This window comes from Aulonocara stuartgranti, assembly GCF_965226115.1.
Source record: "Aulonocara stuartgranti genome assembly, chromosome: 19".
Classification (NCBI taxonomy): domain Eukaryota; kingdom Metazoa; phylum Chordata; class Actinopteri; order Cichliformes; family Cichlidae; genus Aulonocara; species Aulonocara stuartgranti.
Window position 1 is genome coordinate 5,175,999 of NC_138955.1, and position 11,858 is coordinate 5,187,856.

Genomic DNA, 11,858 nt, shown 5'->3' on the forward strand with positions numbered 1-11,858 from the left:
GGTCGCTGAAGTGAAGCATTTCAGCATGCGACTGAGGCAAAAGAGGAAAGAACGTCAGCTCTAAATACACTGTGTAAATCACTTTTTTTATTCCCTTGGAGGAAAATATGACAGGAAAAGAGCTAAGTGGTGATGATAACTGTTGACTGCTAAGGCTGGTGTTACTGTGGTCAGACTCATTTTAGCTGAAGTGGAAGCAGACAAATCCATTTAAAAACTGAATGTCTAGATAGGGAATTCACTTTGACCAGTAACTGGTTTTATCAGCCCTTTTAAAAGCTGGAACCAGTCCATACTTTTAGCAGGAAAGGTAAGATGCATTTAGAAGTGGTAAAGATTCTGCAGTAAGATGCAGAATAGTATGCACAATGCACATCGTTCTCTTTCATGCCACTACAGTGTCACAGATGGCCTCATTTTAAAATGAAAGGAGGGCTAGCTTGGGAGACAGACTGCAAACATTTTTAAGGGCATGCCGCTCAGAGATATGTGGAGAAGAATAAGACCTTATAATGTAAGTATGTGAGGTGAGATTTACTGGATTTACTGCCTCCTGGAGGTATAGGCTGTCTGATTTTGAGTGTGTATGTTTGCTTACACGCTCTATGTGTGAGGCTTGTGTGGTGAAAGAGACGTGGGGTGACAGCATGAAGAGGCGAGCAGCCTAATCCTCTGTGGGCAGACAAGTGCTAATAGCACACATCAGTGCTGGTGCGGGTGAAGCCTCGGGGAGTGTTAAAACGAGAGGTTATTGAGCAGGACAGACACAGGGTTCATGTTTGGAACAAGCATGGCTAAAATTGCATCAGCTTATCAGCAGTATCTAAAAATCAAGGCTTGGAGAAACGTGCTAGAAATGCAGGATATGTGAACTGGAGCTACACATTTCAGGAACAATGTGCATGAGACTGCATGAACAAAACACTTCTCTGCTCATTTCCAGTGAAGACTCACTTTCATCAAAGAGTATTTGCCCACTCTGAGCTCCAGATCCTGAAAGTTTGCTCGTCATTAAAAAATAAATGATAATTACAAAAAAATGTTATCAGCGATAGATAGATAGATAGATAGATAGATAGATAGATAGATAGATAGATAGATAGATAGATAGATAGATAGATAGATAGATAGATAGATAGAGAGAGAGTCACGGTGCTCGTTCGTTCTAACTCATCACTTTTAAATGTTTTTGTCCTTATTTGTCCACTAAGGGGAGCTGGTGGGTGAAGGGCATGTAAGAAATCTGATTTCTTTCACTGCTTTGTATGATCTGAAGGCTGGACTGGAGTACAATGAGAAACTTAAATATAGGACACATGTTGAGCGACATTCAATGGTCAGAATATACAGTTTGCAGTTTGCATAATGTAAGAAGTCATTCACTGCTGGAAAACACTTTAAACAATAGAGTGTGGTTAGTTATGTCATGTTGTGTTATGTGATGTACAAAAGTACAGGATAAAAAACATACTGAAGTCAGTACTACAGAACACAAGAGTAATGTTGTACATGTACAACATTACTCTTGTGTGTACTGGAATGACAGCATGCAGCTTGTGTCTTTGCATAGATGCTGTATGTGACAGCCTGACCCAGTCAAGGATACTGTTAAAAAAACAAGATAATATAGATTTAAAAGTTGATAACTTGACATTGTTTCACCTGGACAGACACACACACACTGCAAACTTTCTAAGCTGTTGTGTTCTGCTAATCAGTACTCAAGTCTAATAAAACGACAAAAGACAAAACGACAGTTTATAAAACTTACAGAACGCTTTCTCTCACTAATTTTCTATGTCGGAATTTCCTGGACTTTTTCCTCCCTCTGTACTAAGCCGACGCCTCCTTCAATGTGCTATACATTCTTGGTCACAAATGCGGTTTTTACGCACGGAGACATCATGGGTTTGCGCGCTCTCTTGACCTCGCTCTGCCTCGTTTTAAACTGCTGGAGCGGAGCGTCGACCTTCGAGCTGACAATACTCCACACCAATGACAACCATGCACGAATCGAGGAGACCGGCAAGGACTCGGGAAAGTGTCGAGCAGAGCGTCCCTGCTTCGCTGGTGTGGCCAGGAGGTTCACGAAAGTGACCGAGATCAGAAAAAAAGAGACGAACGTGGTGTTTCTGGATGCTGGAGACCAATTCCAAGGGACTGTCTGGTTCAACAACTATAATGGCGCTGAAGCCGCACACTTTATGAACAAACTTGGTTATGATGTTATGGCAAGTATTCTTTTAATTTCTATGTTGTTTGGAAACTTTTTGTGTGTTAAAGTGGTTCAAGTTTGTATTTTTCGAAGATAAGTTTCTTTAAAAAGTCAATTATGTGTTCATTTTTAAATTTTAGTAAATCATTATATTTAATGAGTTAATAAAGTAGTTGAAGTTCTTTTTTTTTGTCACATAGGCTTTTGGAAATCACGAGTTTGACAATGGAGTGGAGGGTCTCATTCAACCCTTTCTCCAGAATATAAATTTCTCTGTGGTCAGTGCAAATATTAAACCCGACCAAACCCTGGCAGAGCTTCATAAATACTACAGTCCCTACAAAGTTATCAGTGTGGGCTCAGAGAAAGTAGCTGTGGTTGGCTATACCTCAGCAGAGACGCCATTCTTATCCAGGCCAGGTAAATCTGTTCCAATGATGTCCCGCCCAATGCCCATGCTTTGTTTTTCCAGTTCGTGGATGAAGCTGGATCACAATCAGGATAATATCACTCAAATAAAACTCTCTTTCTTTATAAAGCGTCGCTGATTGTTGGTGTTTTCAGCTACATTACCAGATGTCTTGCCTTGTAATAACAACTTTCAAATTGTTATCCAGTATTTAGACGTTTTATTCACCAGTGTTTTGAAATGTGCACTGCTTGCTTGCACCCATCCGTCCCCTATTTCCTGTGCGTGTTAGGCAAACATCTCAAGTTCAAAGATGAGGTGGAGTCACTTCAAGCTCAAGTAAATAAGCTGGAAAGTCTGGGCTATAATAAAATCATTGCCCTGGGACACTCTGGTTTTGTTGTGGATCAAGACATAGCGAGACGCGTGAGAGGGGTGGATGTTGTTGTTGGAGGGCATACCAACACGTTCCTCTACACAGGTATCTCTATCCTGTTCTATTGTTATTTATTATAGTGTTTATCCAGCTGTCTCCAGACACAAAAACTGCATTTCACACATGCAACAAACCAATTTAAAGGAATGGCATGCTTCTAACCTCACTATAACAGAAAGAAAGAACCACTTAGGCTACAAACCACAACATTTTCTTTCTCTGCAGGAACGCCCCCATCTTCCGAAGTGCCAGCTGGCCCATATCCTTTTATAGTAAAATCCAACCATGGAAGAGACGTGCCAGTGGTCCAGGCTTACGCCTTTGGGAAATATCTTGGACACTTAAAAGTGACTTTTGATGATGCTGGCAATGTCATCAAAGCCGTTGGAAATCCCATCCTAATGGACAGCAGCATACCTCAAGGTAGACTAAAATATCAGATTACACTGTACACATGTTACTGTTTGAAAAGTCGAAACCATTCACTGAACCAAATAAGATTTTATCATGTTAAAATTTCTCAGTGTTCCTGGAAGTGTATTAAGGATTTGGGAAATGAGGCAAAAGTTTTATCTCTGTGAACACAAAAGAAATTGGATATAATCAGAAGCGGCAATGAGACTAAATTACTCTGAAAGAGAGAGAAAACTTTTTTAAAAGCTGGGTAAGCTCTTTAGTAAGCATTCCTGCTCCTGACGCAGAACATGAACTTTAGTGATCATTTCTTATCTCATATTTGTTTACATTACCAGGTAACTTGTTATTACTGGATTTTGATGCACACACCCATCCTTGAGTGGTGGAAAATGTTTGCACATACTTACAGCAAAGTGGGGCAAAATTGCATTGTCCAAGACTCATCACAATATCAACAAATCTTCAGTGTTAAATTCCTTTGCTGACAGTTGAACATCCAGTGGTACATAGAGGTAAAAACTGCTTTAGCTCATTTGTCTCAGTATGAAAAGAATAACAAAAACACAACACAGGACTCAGGCTCTCCCATCACATCCATTTTCTAGTAAAAGTTTACATGTGCTCACACAAATAAGAACTTTAACATTACTTACCTTTTTGAAAGATACTTCTTGTTGTTTAATGAAGTGTATTATACTCATTAAATTAAACTAGTTAGCACCTTATATCTTATATAATCTATGAATATATGTTGCAGCCACTTTCTTGGGTACAACTGCTCACTAACACAAATATCTAATCATCCAATGACTTGTTTTGCTTTTGTTTTGTTTTTTTGTCTGTCCTGTTTGGTTCTTCAGCCGTCAGAATTGATGTCTGAAGGCCAACAAAGATACCCAATGGATTTACTTTACCAAGTGGATCATGACTTGCCGTATTGGTCCATTTGATCGACTTTTGTTGTTATTATTTATTTTATTTTATTTTCAGCTGTTACAAACAGGACAGACATACCTAGGGGATAGGAAAGGGAGAAAGAAAGATGAAGGAGAAGAAAAACAGGGGAAGAGAGACAGTGAGAAAGGTCACTTAAAAAGAAATGCAAATCTGTGCATTTTGACATGTAGACATGGTTAAGATGACCTGCTGAAGTTCTAAGTGAGCACCAGAGTGAAAAAGAAATGTGATTTAAGTGACGTTGAATGTGGGTTGGTTGGCACATGGACTCGGCTGACTATTATAGAAAATGCTGATGTATTGGGATTTTCCCACCTAAGCTTCCTTTCCCGTACAGCCAGGCTTACAGAGACAGAAACAGTAACAATCACCACTTGTTACAACCAAGATCTGCAGGACATGTTGAACCTTGAAGCAGATGGCTACAGCAGCAATATGTCATTCAATATGACATTGTAACTATGATTTGCAATCTCATATTGAAAAAGTGGAGTTGTTCCTTGCTTTACAAATGCAATGTTACCATATTTGTGTAAATTCTTCATTAGAGCTCCAGGATTATCTATTTGCTCTCAGGGATTTACTCAAAATCCAATAATCTAGATTTTTTTTCTCCAACAGTCACGATCTGTGTTTTTTTTCTTCTTCTTTGTTTTGTTTTGTTTTGTTTCAGATGCGGAGATCCTTGCTGATGTTAATAAGTGGAAAACAGACTTGGCTCAATACTCGACTAAGTATGTGGGCCAAACCTTAGTCTACCTCAACGGGTCATTTGAAGAGTGCCGATTTCGGGAGTGTAACCTGGGAAACCTAATCTGTGATGCCATGGTAAAAGTTACAGGCATTTTTCACTTAGTTAACATGAGTTAAGTGTGAATTAGTGGTTATAAAAGGACTGCGTGATTTTTAAGGAAGGTGATTGATCATAACAGATATTTATGATGATAAAAGGTGACGACAAACAGCCAGAAGCAAAGAGAATTTCTCTGTCATATAATACGTCTCTTTTGCATTTACAGGTGTATCACAATATGAGGCATTCAACTGGGGAGCAGTGGAATCATGTAAGCTTGTGTATGCTGAATAGTGGGGGCATACGGACAGCGATAGACGAACGCTACAGAAATGGTAGATTTTTTTTTTCCTTTGTGCAGAATTGCCGAGTTCTTAATTCACCTTGAAGTGTTTTGTAATCTGCTGTTATTTACCTTTATATGTTGTCCTTTTAGGCTCCATAACAATGGAGGAGATCCTCACCGTGTTACCATTTGGAGGAACCTGTGACTTGGTCCAAATAAAAGGCTCAACAATAAAAAAGGCATTTGAACACTCTGTTCACAGATATGGAAGTGGAAGAAAGACTGGAGAATTTCTTCAGGTCTCAGGTCTGTGCTCCTCTGCTAACACAGAATAGTTTAATAATCTTTTATAACAAAGGGTTAGAAATACATATCTAACATGTGCTTACAAAAGTTGCACTGAAAGCATTGCTCAGCTGCAGGTGTGCCTAGTTTTGTAACAGGACATTAAATAGCATGTTATATGAATCAGTTCCTAAAGTAACCGTAATGCACATGTGTATTTAGTGCAGTGTGAAAACAATAATCAGTGGCTTTATGAGGTAGTTGAGGTAGTGTTTGTTGTCTCATCTTAGTAGACAACCCACTGTCTCCAGCCTTACACTAAACATAAAATGCTGTTGATGTTCTCCCAAAAGTATTTTAATTTGTGTTTTACTAATTCTAAGTAAACAGGACTGTGGTGGGGCGTGGTTCGTGGTGCGGCTGCGGGGTGAGGCTGAGCTCAGTCAGCTCATCACGCCTCCCCTGCATGAAAGAAGAATGAACTGGGTCCTGACGTTGTTGTTGTTGTTGTTGTTGTTTTGTACGTGTGGCTGGAAAGCTGCAGCCAAGAGTTGTAGAGAACAACAAGTGGTAAAAAAGAGAGTGAAACGTGTGAAGAATGCGGTCGAGTTTGTCATTGCATCGCATGCCACAAGGACACACTAGTCTCTTTATATAAATGTAAACACTATGCCATTTTTCCCTTAAATTTCCAGGCATTCATGTGAAGTACGACCTCTCCAAGCCAGTGAACCAGCGTGTAGCATCGCTGTCATTGCTCTGCACAGAGTGCCGCGTGCCCAAGTATGAACCATTAGACCCACAGAAGACATACACCGTGGTCATGCCTTCATACATGGTGGGTGGAGGCGATAACTTTACAATGATTAAGAGGGAGTTACTGAAACATAATTCAGGTGGGTGGCAGACTCTTGTTCTAAATTTATAAGCAGTTTACCTCAGGCACTTAAAAGGACCTTTACTGCATCCAGCACCAGCATCCTCTTAGTCAAAAATCACACTGACCTCATTAAAAAATGACATTTTCAATTCAAAAGGTCAAAGGTCAACCTCACACTAACATCCCTAACATCATAATCAACTCGTAGCAAAGTACCTGGCAGCTGTGAGATCCCTCTACAGTTCCCCTTTCCTTGTTTTGCATAAAGCACAAGTTTTTCTATTTTGGAAAATGAATTACATCTTTTTGTCACGAAACCTTCATTACTCATCTTGGTTACCGGATACACGTCTTTGGCAAATCGAATGCAAACGTGTTACAGTGGGGCAAAAAAGTATTTAGTCAGCCACCGATTGTGCAAGTTCCCCCACTTAAAATGATGACAGAGGTCAGTAATTTGCACCAGAGGTACACTTCAACTGTGAGAGACAGAATGTGAAAAAAAAAATCCATGAATTCACATGGTAGGATTTGTAAAGAATTTATTCGTAAATTAGGGTGGAAAATAAGTATTTGGTCACCTCAAACAAGGAAAATCTCTGGCTCTCACAGACCTGTAACGTCTTCTGTAAGAAGCTTTTCTGTCCCCCACTCGTTACCTGTATGAATGGCACCTGTTTGAACTCATCATCTGTATAAAAGACACCTGTCCACAGCCTCAAACAGTCAGACTCCAAACTCCGCCATGCCCAAGACCAAAGAGCTTTCGAAGGACACCAGGAAAAGTATTGTAGACCTGCACCAGACTGGGAAGAGTGAATCTACAATAGGCAAGCAGCTTGGTGTGAAAAAATCAACTGTGGGAGCAATCATCAGAAAATGGAAGACATACAAGACCACTGATAATCTCCCTCGATCTGGGGCTCCACGCAAGATCTCATCCCGTGGGGTCAAAATGATCATGAGAACGGTGAGCAAAGATCCCAGAACCACACGGGGGGACCTGGTGAATGACCTGCAGAGAGCTGGGACCAAAGTAACAAAGGTCACCATCAGTAACACACTACAACGGCAGGGAATCAAATCCCGCAGTGCCAGACGTGTTCCGCTGCTGAAGCCAGTGCATGTCCAGGCCCGTCTGAAGTTTGCCAGAGAGCACATGGATGATACAGCAGAGGATTGGGAGAATGTCATGTGGTCAGATGAAACCAAAGTAGAACTTTTTGGTATAAACTCAATTCGTCGTGTTTGGAGGAAGAAGAATACTGAGTTGCATCCCAAGAACACCATACCTACTGTGAAGCATGGGGGTGGAAACATCATGCTATGGGGCTGTTTTTCTGCCAAGGGGACAGGACGACTGATCCGTGTTAAGGACAGAATGAATGGGGCCATGTATCGTGAGATTTTGAGCCAAAACCTCCTTCCATCAGTGAGAACTTTGAAGATGAAACGAGGCTGGGTCTTCCAACATGACAATGATCCAAAACACAGCGCCCGGGCAACAAAGGAGTGGCTCCGTAAGAAGCATTTGAAAGTCCTGGAGTGGCCTAGCCAGTCTCCAGACCTCAACCCCATAGAAAATCTGTGGCGGGAGTTGAAAGTCCGTGTTGCTCGGCGACAGCCCCAAAACATCACTGCTCTCGAGAAGATCTGCATGGAGGAATGGGCCAAAATACCAGCTGCTGTGTGTGCAAACCTGGTAAAGACCTATAGTAAACGTTTGACCTCTGTTATTGCCAACAAAGGTTATGTTACAAAGTACTGAGTTGTATTTTTGTTATTGACCAAATACTTATTTTCCACCCTGATTTACCAATAAATTCTTTACAAATCCTACCATGTGGATTCATGGATTTTTTTTTTCACATTCTGTCTCTCACAGTTGAAGTGTACCTCTGGTGCAAATTACTGACCTCTGTCATCATTTTAGGTGGGGGAACTTGCACAATCGGTGGCTGACTAAATACTTTTTTGCCCCACTGTAAGTTTCAGTGCACCTTTGTGAGCTGGATGGATACGCTTACACGCCCTATGGGCTCGCTTTAATGTTCGATGTTGGAAAAGTCACGTTAGCAACTGTTCTGTTGTTTTTCCCTCGCCTTTGTGCATCCATCAAACTGCAGATAATGGTATTTCCACGCAATTGACATAACCGCACTCTTTGCATACATTTTGTTCTTATCGTGAAGCCAAAGTATTTTGGAAAAAAAACACAATCAAAGGATATCTGCATATCTTTATTTTAACATAGTTGTTGTTTCTTTGCATTGCATTGGAGGAGCGTGCATTTTAAATATCACTTTTGTGTAACTGTGGGAAGCAAAGATTGCAATTGAGTTTAAAACTGATGCACGAATAATGATTATTTGTGCATCACATTTGTTTTGAGACTATCACTTGTGATACTAAATTTGGGTACTGATTTTTTATATCCTCTTCGCTGCCAGACTGAATACTTGTGTGTTTGAAGCATCCAAGTTTAGACTTCTTCTTTGAAGGTGTTTCTGCTGCTGTGGTCCACTCCATACTCACACTCCCTTTAGAAATACATATAATCTAAATATATAAATAGAACAAAAGAGCTCATTTAGCAATCACTCCAAGATTTGGCAGACTGTTATAAAGGTTTGCAAACTTTAATGTTTCATAGTCATTTGTCCCTTGCTTTTTTTCTCCCTGGTGGAATGCAACCTGAGTCATGACCATTAATGTTTTTTTAAATAAAACATCACAGGAAGGAGCTAGACAGTGCTTTTCATGAATTAACTGGATTGTCTAAAGTGAAATTCTAACATCCTGTCCATGTTAAAATGGATGAATTCATCTGATAATGCCTAAAGTGAGAAACATTTTACGAGCGGACACTGAGAATTAACTGTGGCGCACTTGTCTGTGAAACGCATGGAAATGGGGAAAAACAACATATGGACCACACATGGAAACACAGCCATATAACATCTGCTCTCAAGAGTTTATTCTGTGACTCAAAGTCCTGCAGTTGTTTTTAAACTTGACAACACACGTTGCAGTAAAATATCTCTGTAGTGGTATAGTGGAAAAGTTTTTGTTATCCTCAAGGCCGCACTAAAGAAGAAAAGAATAGCAGGATGTGGCTTGTGACATTTTCATTTCCAGCATTGCTTTAAGGGTTTTTGGCACTCTGGCACAGTTTATCGAAATGCTGAAACAACCATTGGACAGTTTTGCCGTAGCGCTTTGTATTAACACTTATGATTCTAAGCCTGAAAAGCTGATGATCTGCTGAGGGACATAGAAATCCATTGTTTTTGAGGATGGTTGAAGAACTCATATTAACTGTGGCAAACTTTCACACAGAGGTTGGATTTGTTTTGTTTTGTTTTTTAACTTTTTTTCCCACCCATTATTCAGAGACAGAAATGAACAACAAATCAAAGCCTGCTGTACCTGTAAACTCTTTAGTTCTCGATCTTTACTCTTGGGATTCTCTCCAGCAGGGATGTTTAAATCGTTTAAATATGTTTCTGCAGTTTTCTTTAAATTTTACAAAAATCACTCTTGAAATCGAGAATCGAGCATCATGAAGATGTTATTTATGTATTTTAATGATGTAATATTGATTCATTTAATGCCACTTTGAGATTTTTTAAAAAAAAAATTTGCCTTTTCTTGCAGGTGACTTGGACATTACCGTTTTTTCCAAGTACATCTCTGACATGAAGCGCGTGTTCCCTGCAGTAGAAGGCCGCATCACTTTCAGGAACTCTGCTGTCATTGCTTCATACAGTATTGGCTTGTTGCTGCTGAGTCTGTGTCTGTCTGTGACACTTTGATTGGCTTTTTACACTCTGGTAAACTGTGATAAATTGAAAAGCTCCAGGACTTGGTTAACTGTCTTTTCAGCTCGCTGCCCTCAAAGCTAACTAGAAGACAACAGGATTACAGGTTCAGCCTCGGGGTAGCCAGCATCCAGGTTGAAACTTATTATAACCCACAACGATTCAGCAACCCCCCAAAAAAGCATGAGCGACAGTCTTGTTTACTCAAACCGACACACAAATGTACCAAAAGAAACAACCTAAATATAAAAAGCAAAGTTATATTGAATGATAGAGCTTACTGATTGAAAGACGAGGGAGTGTATGAAGCTTGGTCAATTTTCTGAATGAGATTATTTTACAAAATAACAGTGGATAGTAAAAAGCACACAAAGCAACAACTATTCCAAATGATTTTCTTTAATTACCATTATTCAAATGCCTGAAAAACTGTGGTCAGGCAGAATGCACGTCATCTTTAAAAAGAATGATGTTTTCATCGGGTTACAAACATGAATGCATTACTGTGTAGAAACTGTGAGGACTTGTAAACAAGCCAGTGATTTGTTGTCATGAGGACCTGTTTTATCTGCATATATGCAAAGCTGAAAGATTCATCTGCACTGAGTTCATGAATTTGTCAGTACATCTAAAATTCATATTTACAAAAGTGCTTTTAAAATTCTAAGGATTTTTTTCCTACTTTTATTTTTACACATTGAAAATACCAAAAGAAAATCTATTATTCGTTGTGCATTCTGTTCATCTTGTAGTCATTCCAACATAAACTTAACTTTAGTGGGCAAATGATTGTGCTCTTTAATGAAATATTAGTATAGTGATATGTATTTGCTTGCTATGATAACTCCTTTATTAGCAGTCAGCTATTAAGCTTGTAATATTTTACATTTCTCTCAATCAAATGCCATCTTCAAACTGACTGATTAGACATAAACCCAGCCTCAGGTTAGTGCATTCCTAGTGTTCTTCTTAAGCCCAGATAAATGAGTTGGGTTACATCAGGATGGGTATCCCATCTAAAAACTGTGCCAATTTAAATCCACTGTTTGGACCACTTGGAAAATGCAGCTGACAGTGCCTTTGCCTTCCCTCCTTATATTCCTTTCCACAAGTCTTGTCTCCCTATTCCTCCTGTCTGTCCTTTGTGATTATCTACCCACCCTGGTGCCTGCTTATCCCCTATCTGTTGGTCTGCTGCTCATTATTCATACTTCTGGTTTCCCTCAAGTGTAGGTTTTGGATTTTGTGTACTATGGATTTTTCCTTAGCCCAATAAAGGCTTTCCTTTTGCTGTTTATTTCCCTGCCTTGGTCATTTGTGTCCTCTCCACCTCCACCACACCTGACAAAACTGTTAAAT

The 11,858-nt window shown here is 39.8% G+C and overlaps 1 protein-coding gene across 1 annotated transcript; it reads left to right on the forward strand.

Moving 5' to 3' along the window:
* The first annotated feature begins 1,792 nt into the window (after positions 1-1,792).
* On the forward strand, positions 1,793-11,796 carry LOC309695922 (snake venom 5'-nucleotidase-like). The gene is made up of 9 exons (XM_082516935.1): positions 1,793-2,231; positions 2,416-2,635; positions 2,917-3,105; positions 3,286-3,483; positions 5,108-5,262; positions 5,454-5,562; positions 5,664-5,819; positions 6,494-6,694; positions 10,336-11,796. Exons 1-9 carry the CDS (start codon positions 1,854-1,856, stop codon positions 10,491-10,493), a joined length of 1,764 nt encoding a protein of 587 aa, XP_082373061.1. The 5' UTR covers positions 1,793-1,853; the 3' UTR covers positions 10,494-11,796.
* Positions 11,797-11,858: the final 62 nt, after the last annotated feature.

Excerpts from the sequence above, each read along its gene's own strand:
- LOC309695922 (XM_082516935.1), top strand. The coding sequence starts at position 1,854 with ATGTGCTATACATTCTTGGTCACAAATGCGGTTTTTACGCACGGAGAC. Across the intron at positions 2,232-2,415 it reads AACTTGGTTATGATGTTATG|GCTTTTGGAAATCACGAGTT; the intron begins GCAAGTATTCTT and ends TTTGTCACATAG. Across the intron at positions 2,636-2,916 it reads GCCATTCTTATCCAGGCCAG|GCAAACATCTCAAGTTCAAA; the intron begins GTAAATCTGTTC and ends TGTGCGTGTTAG.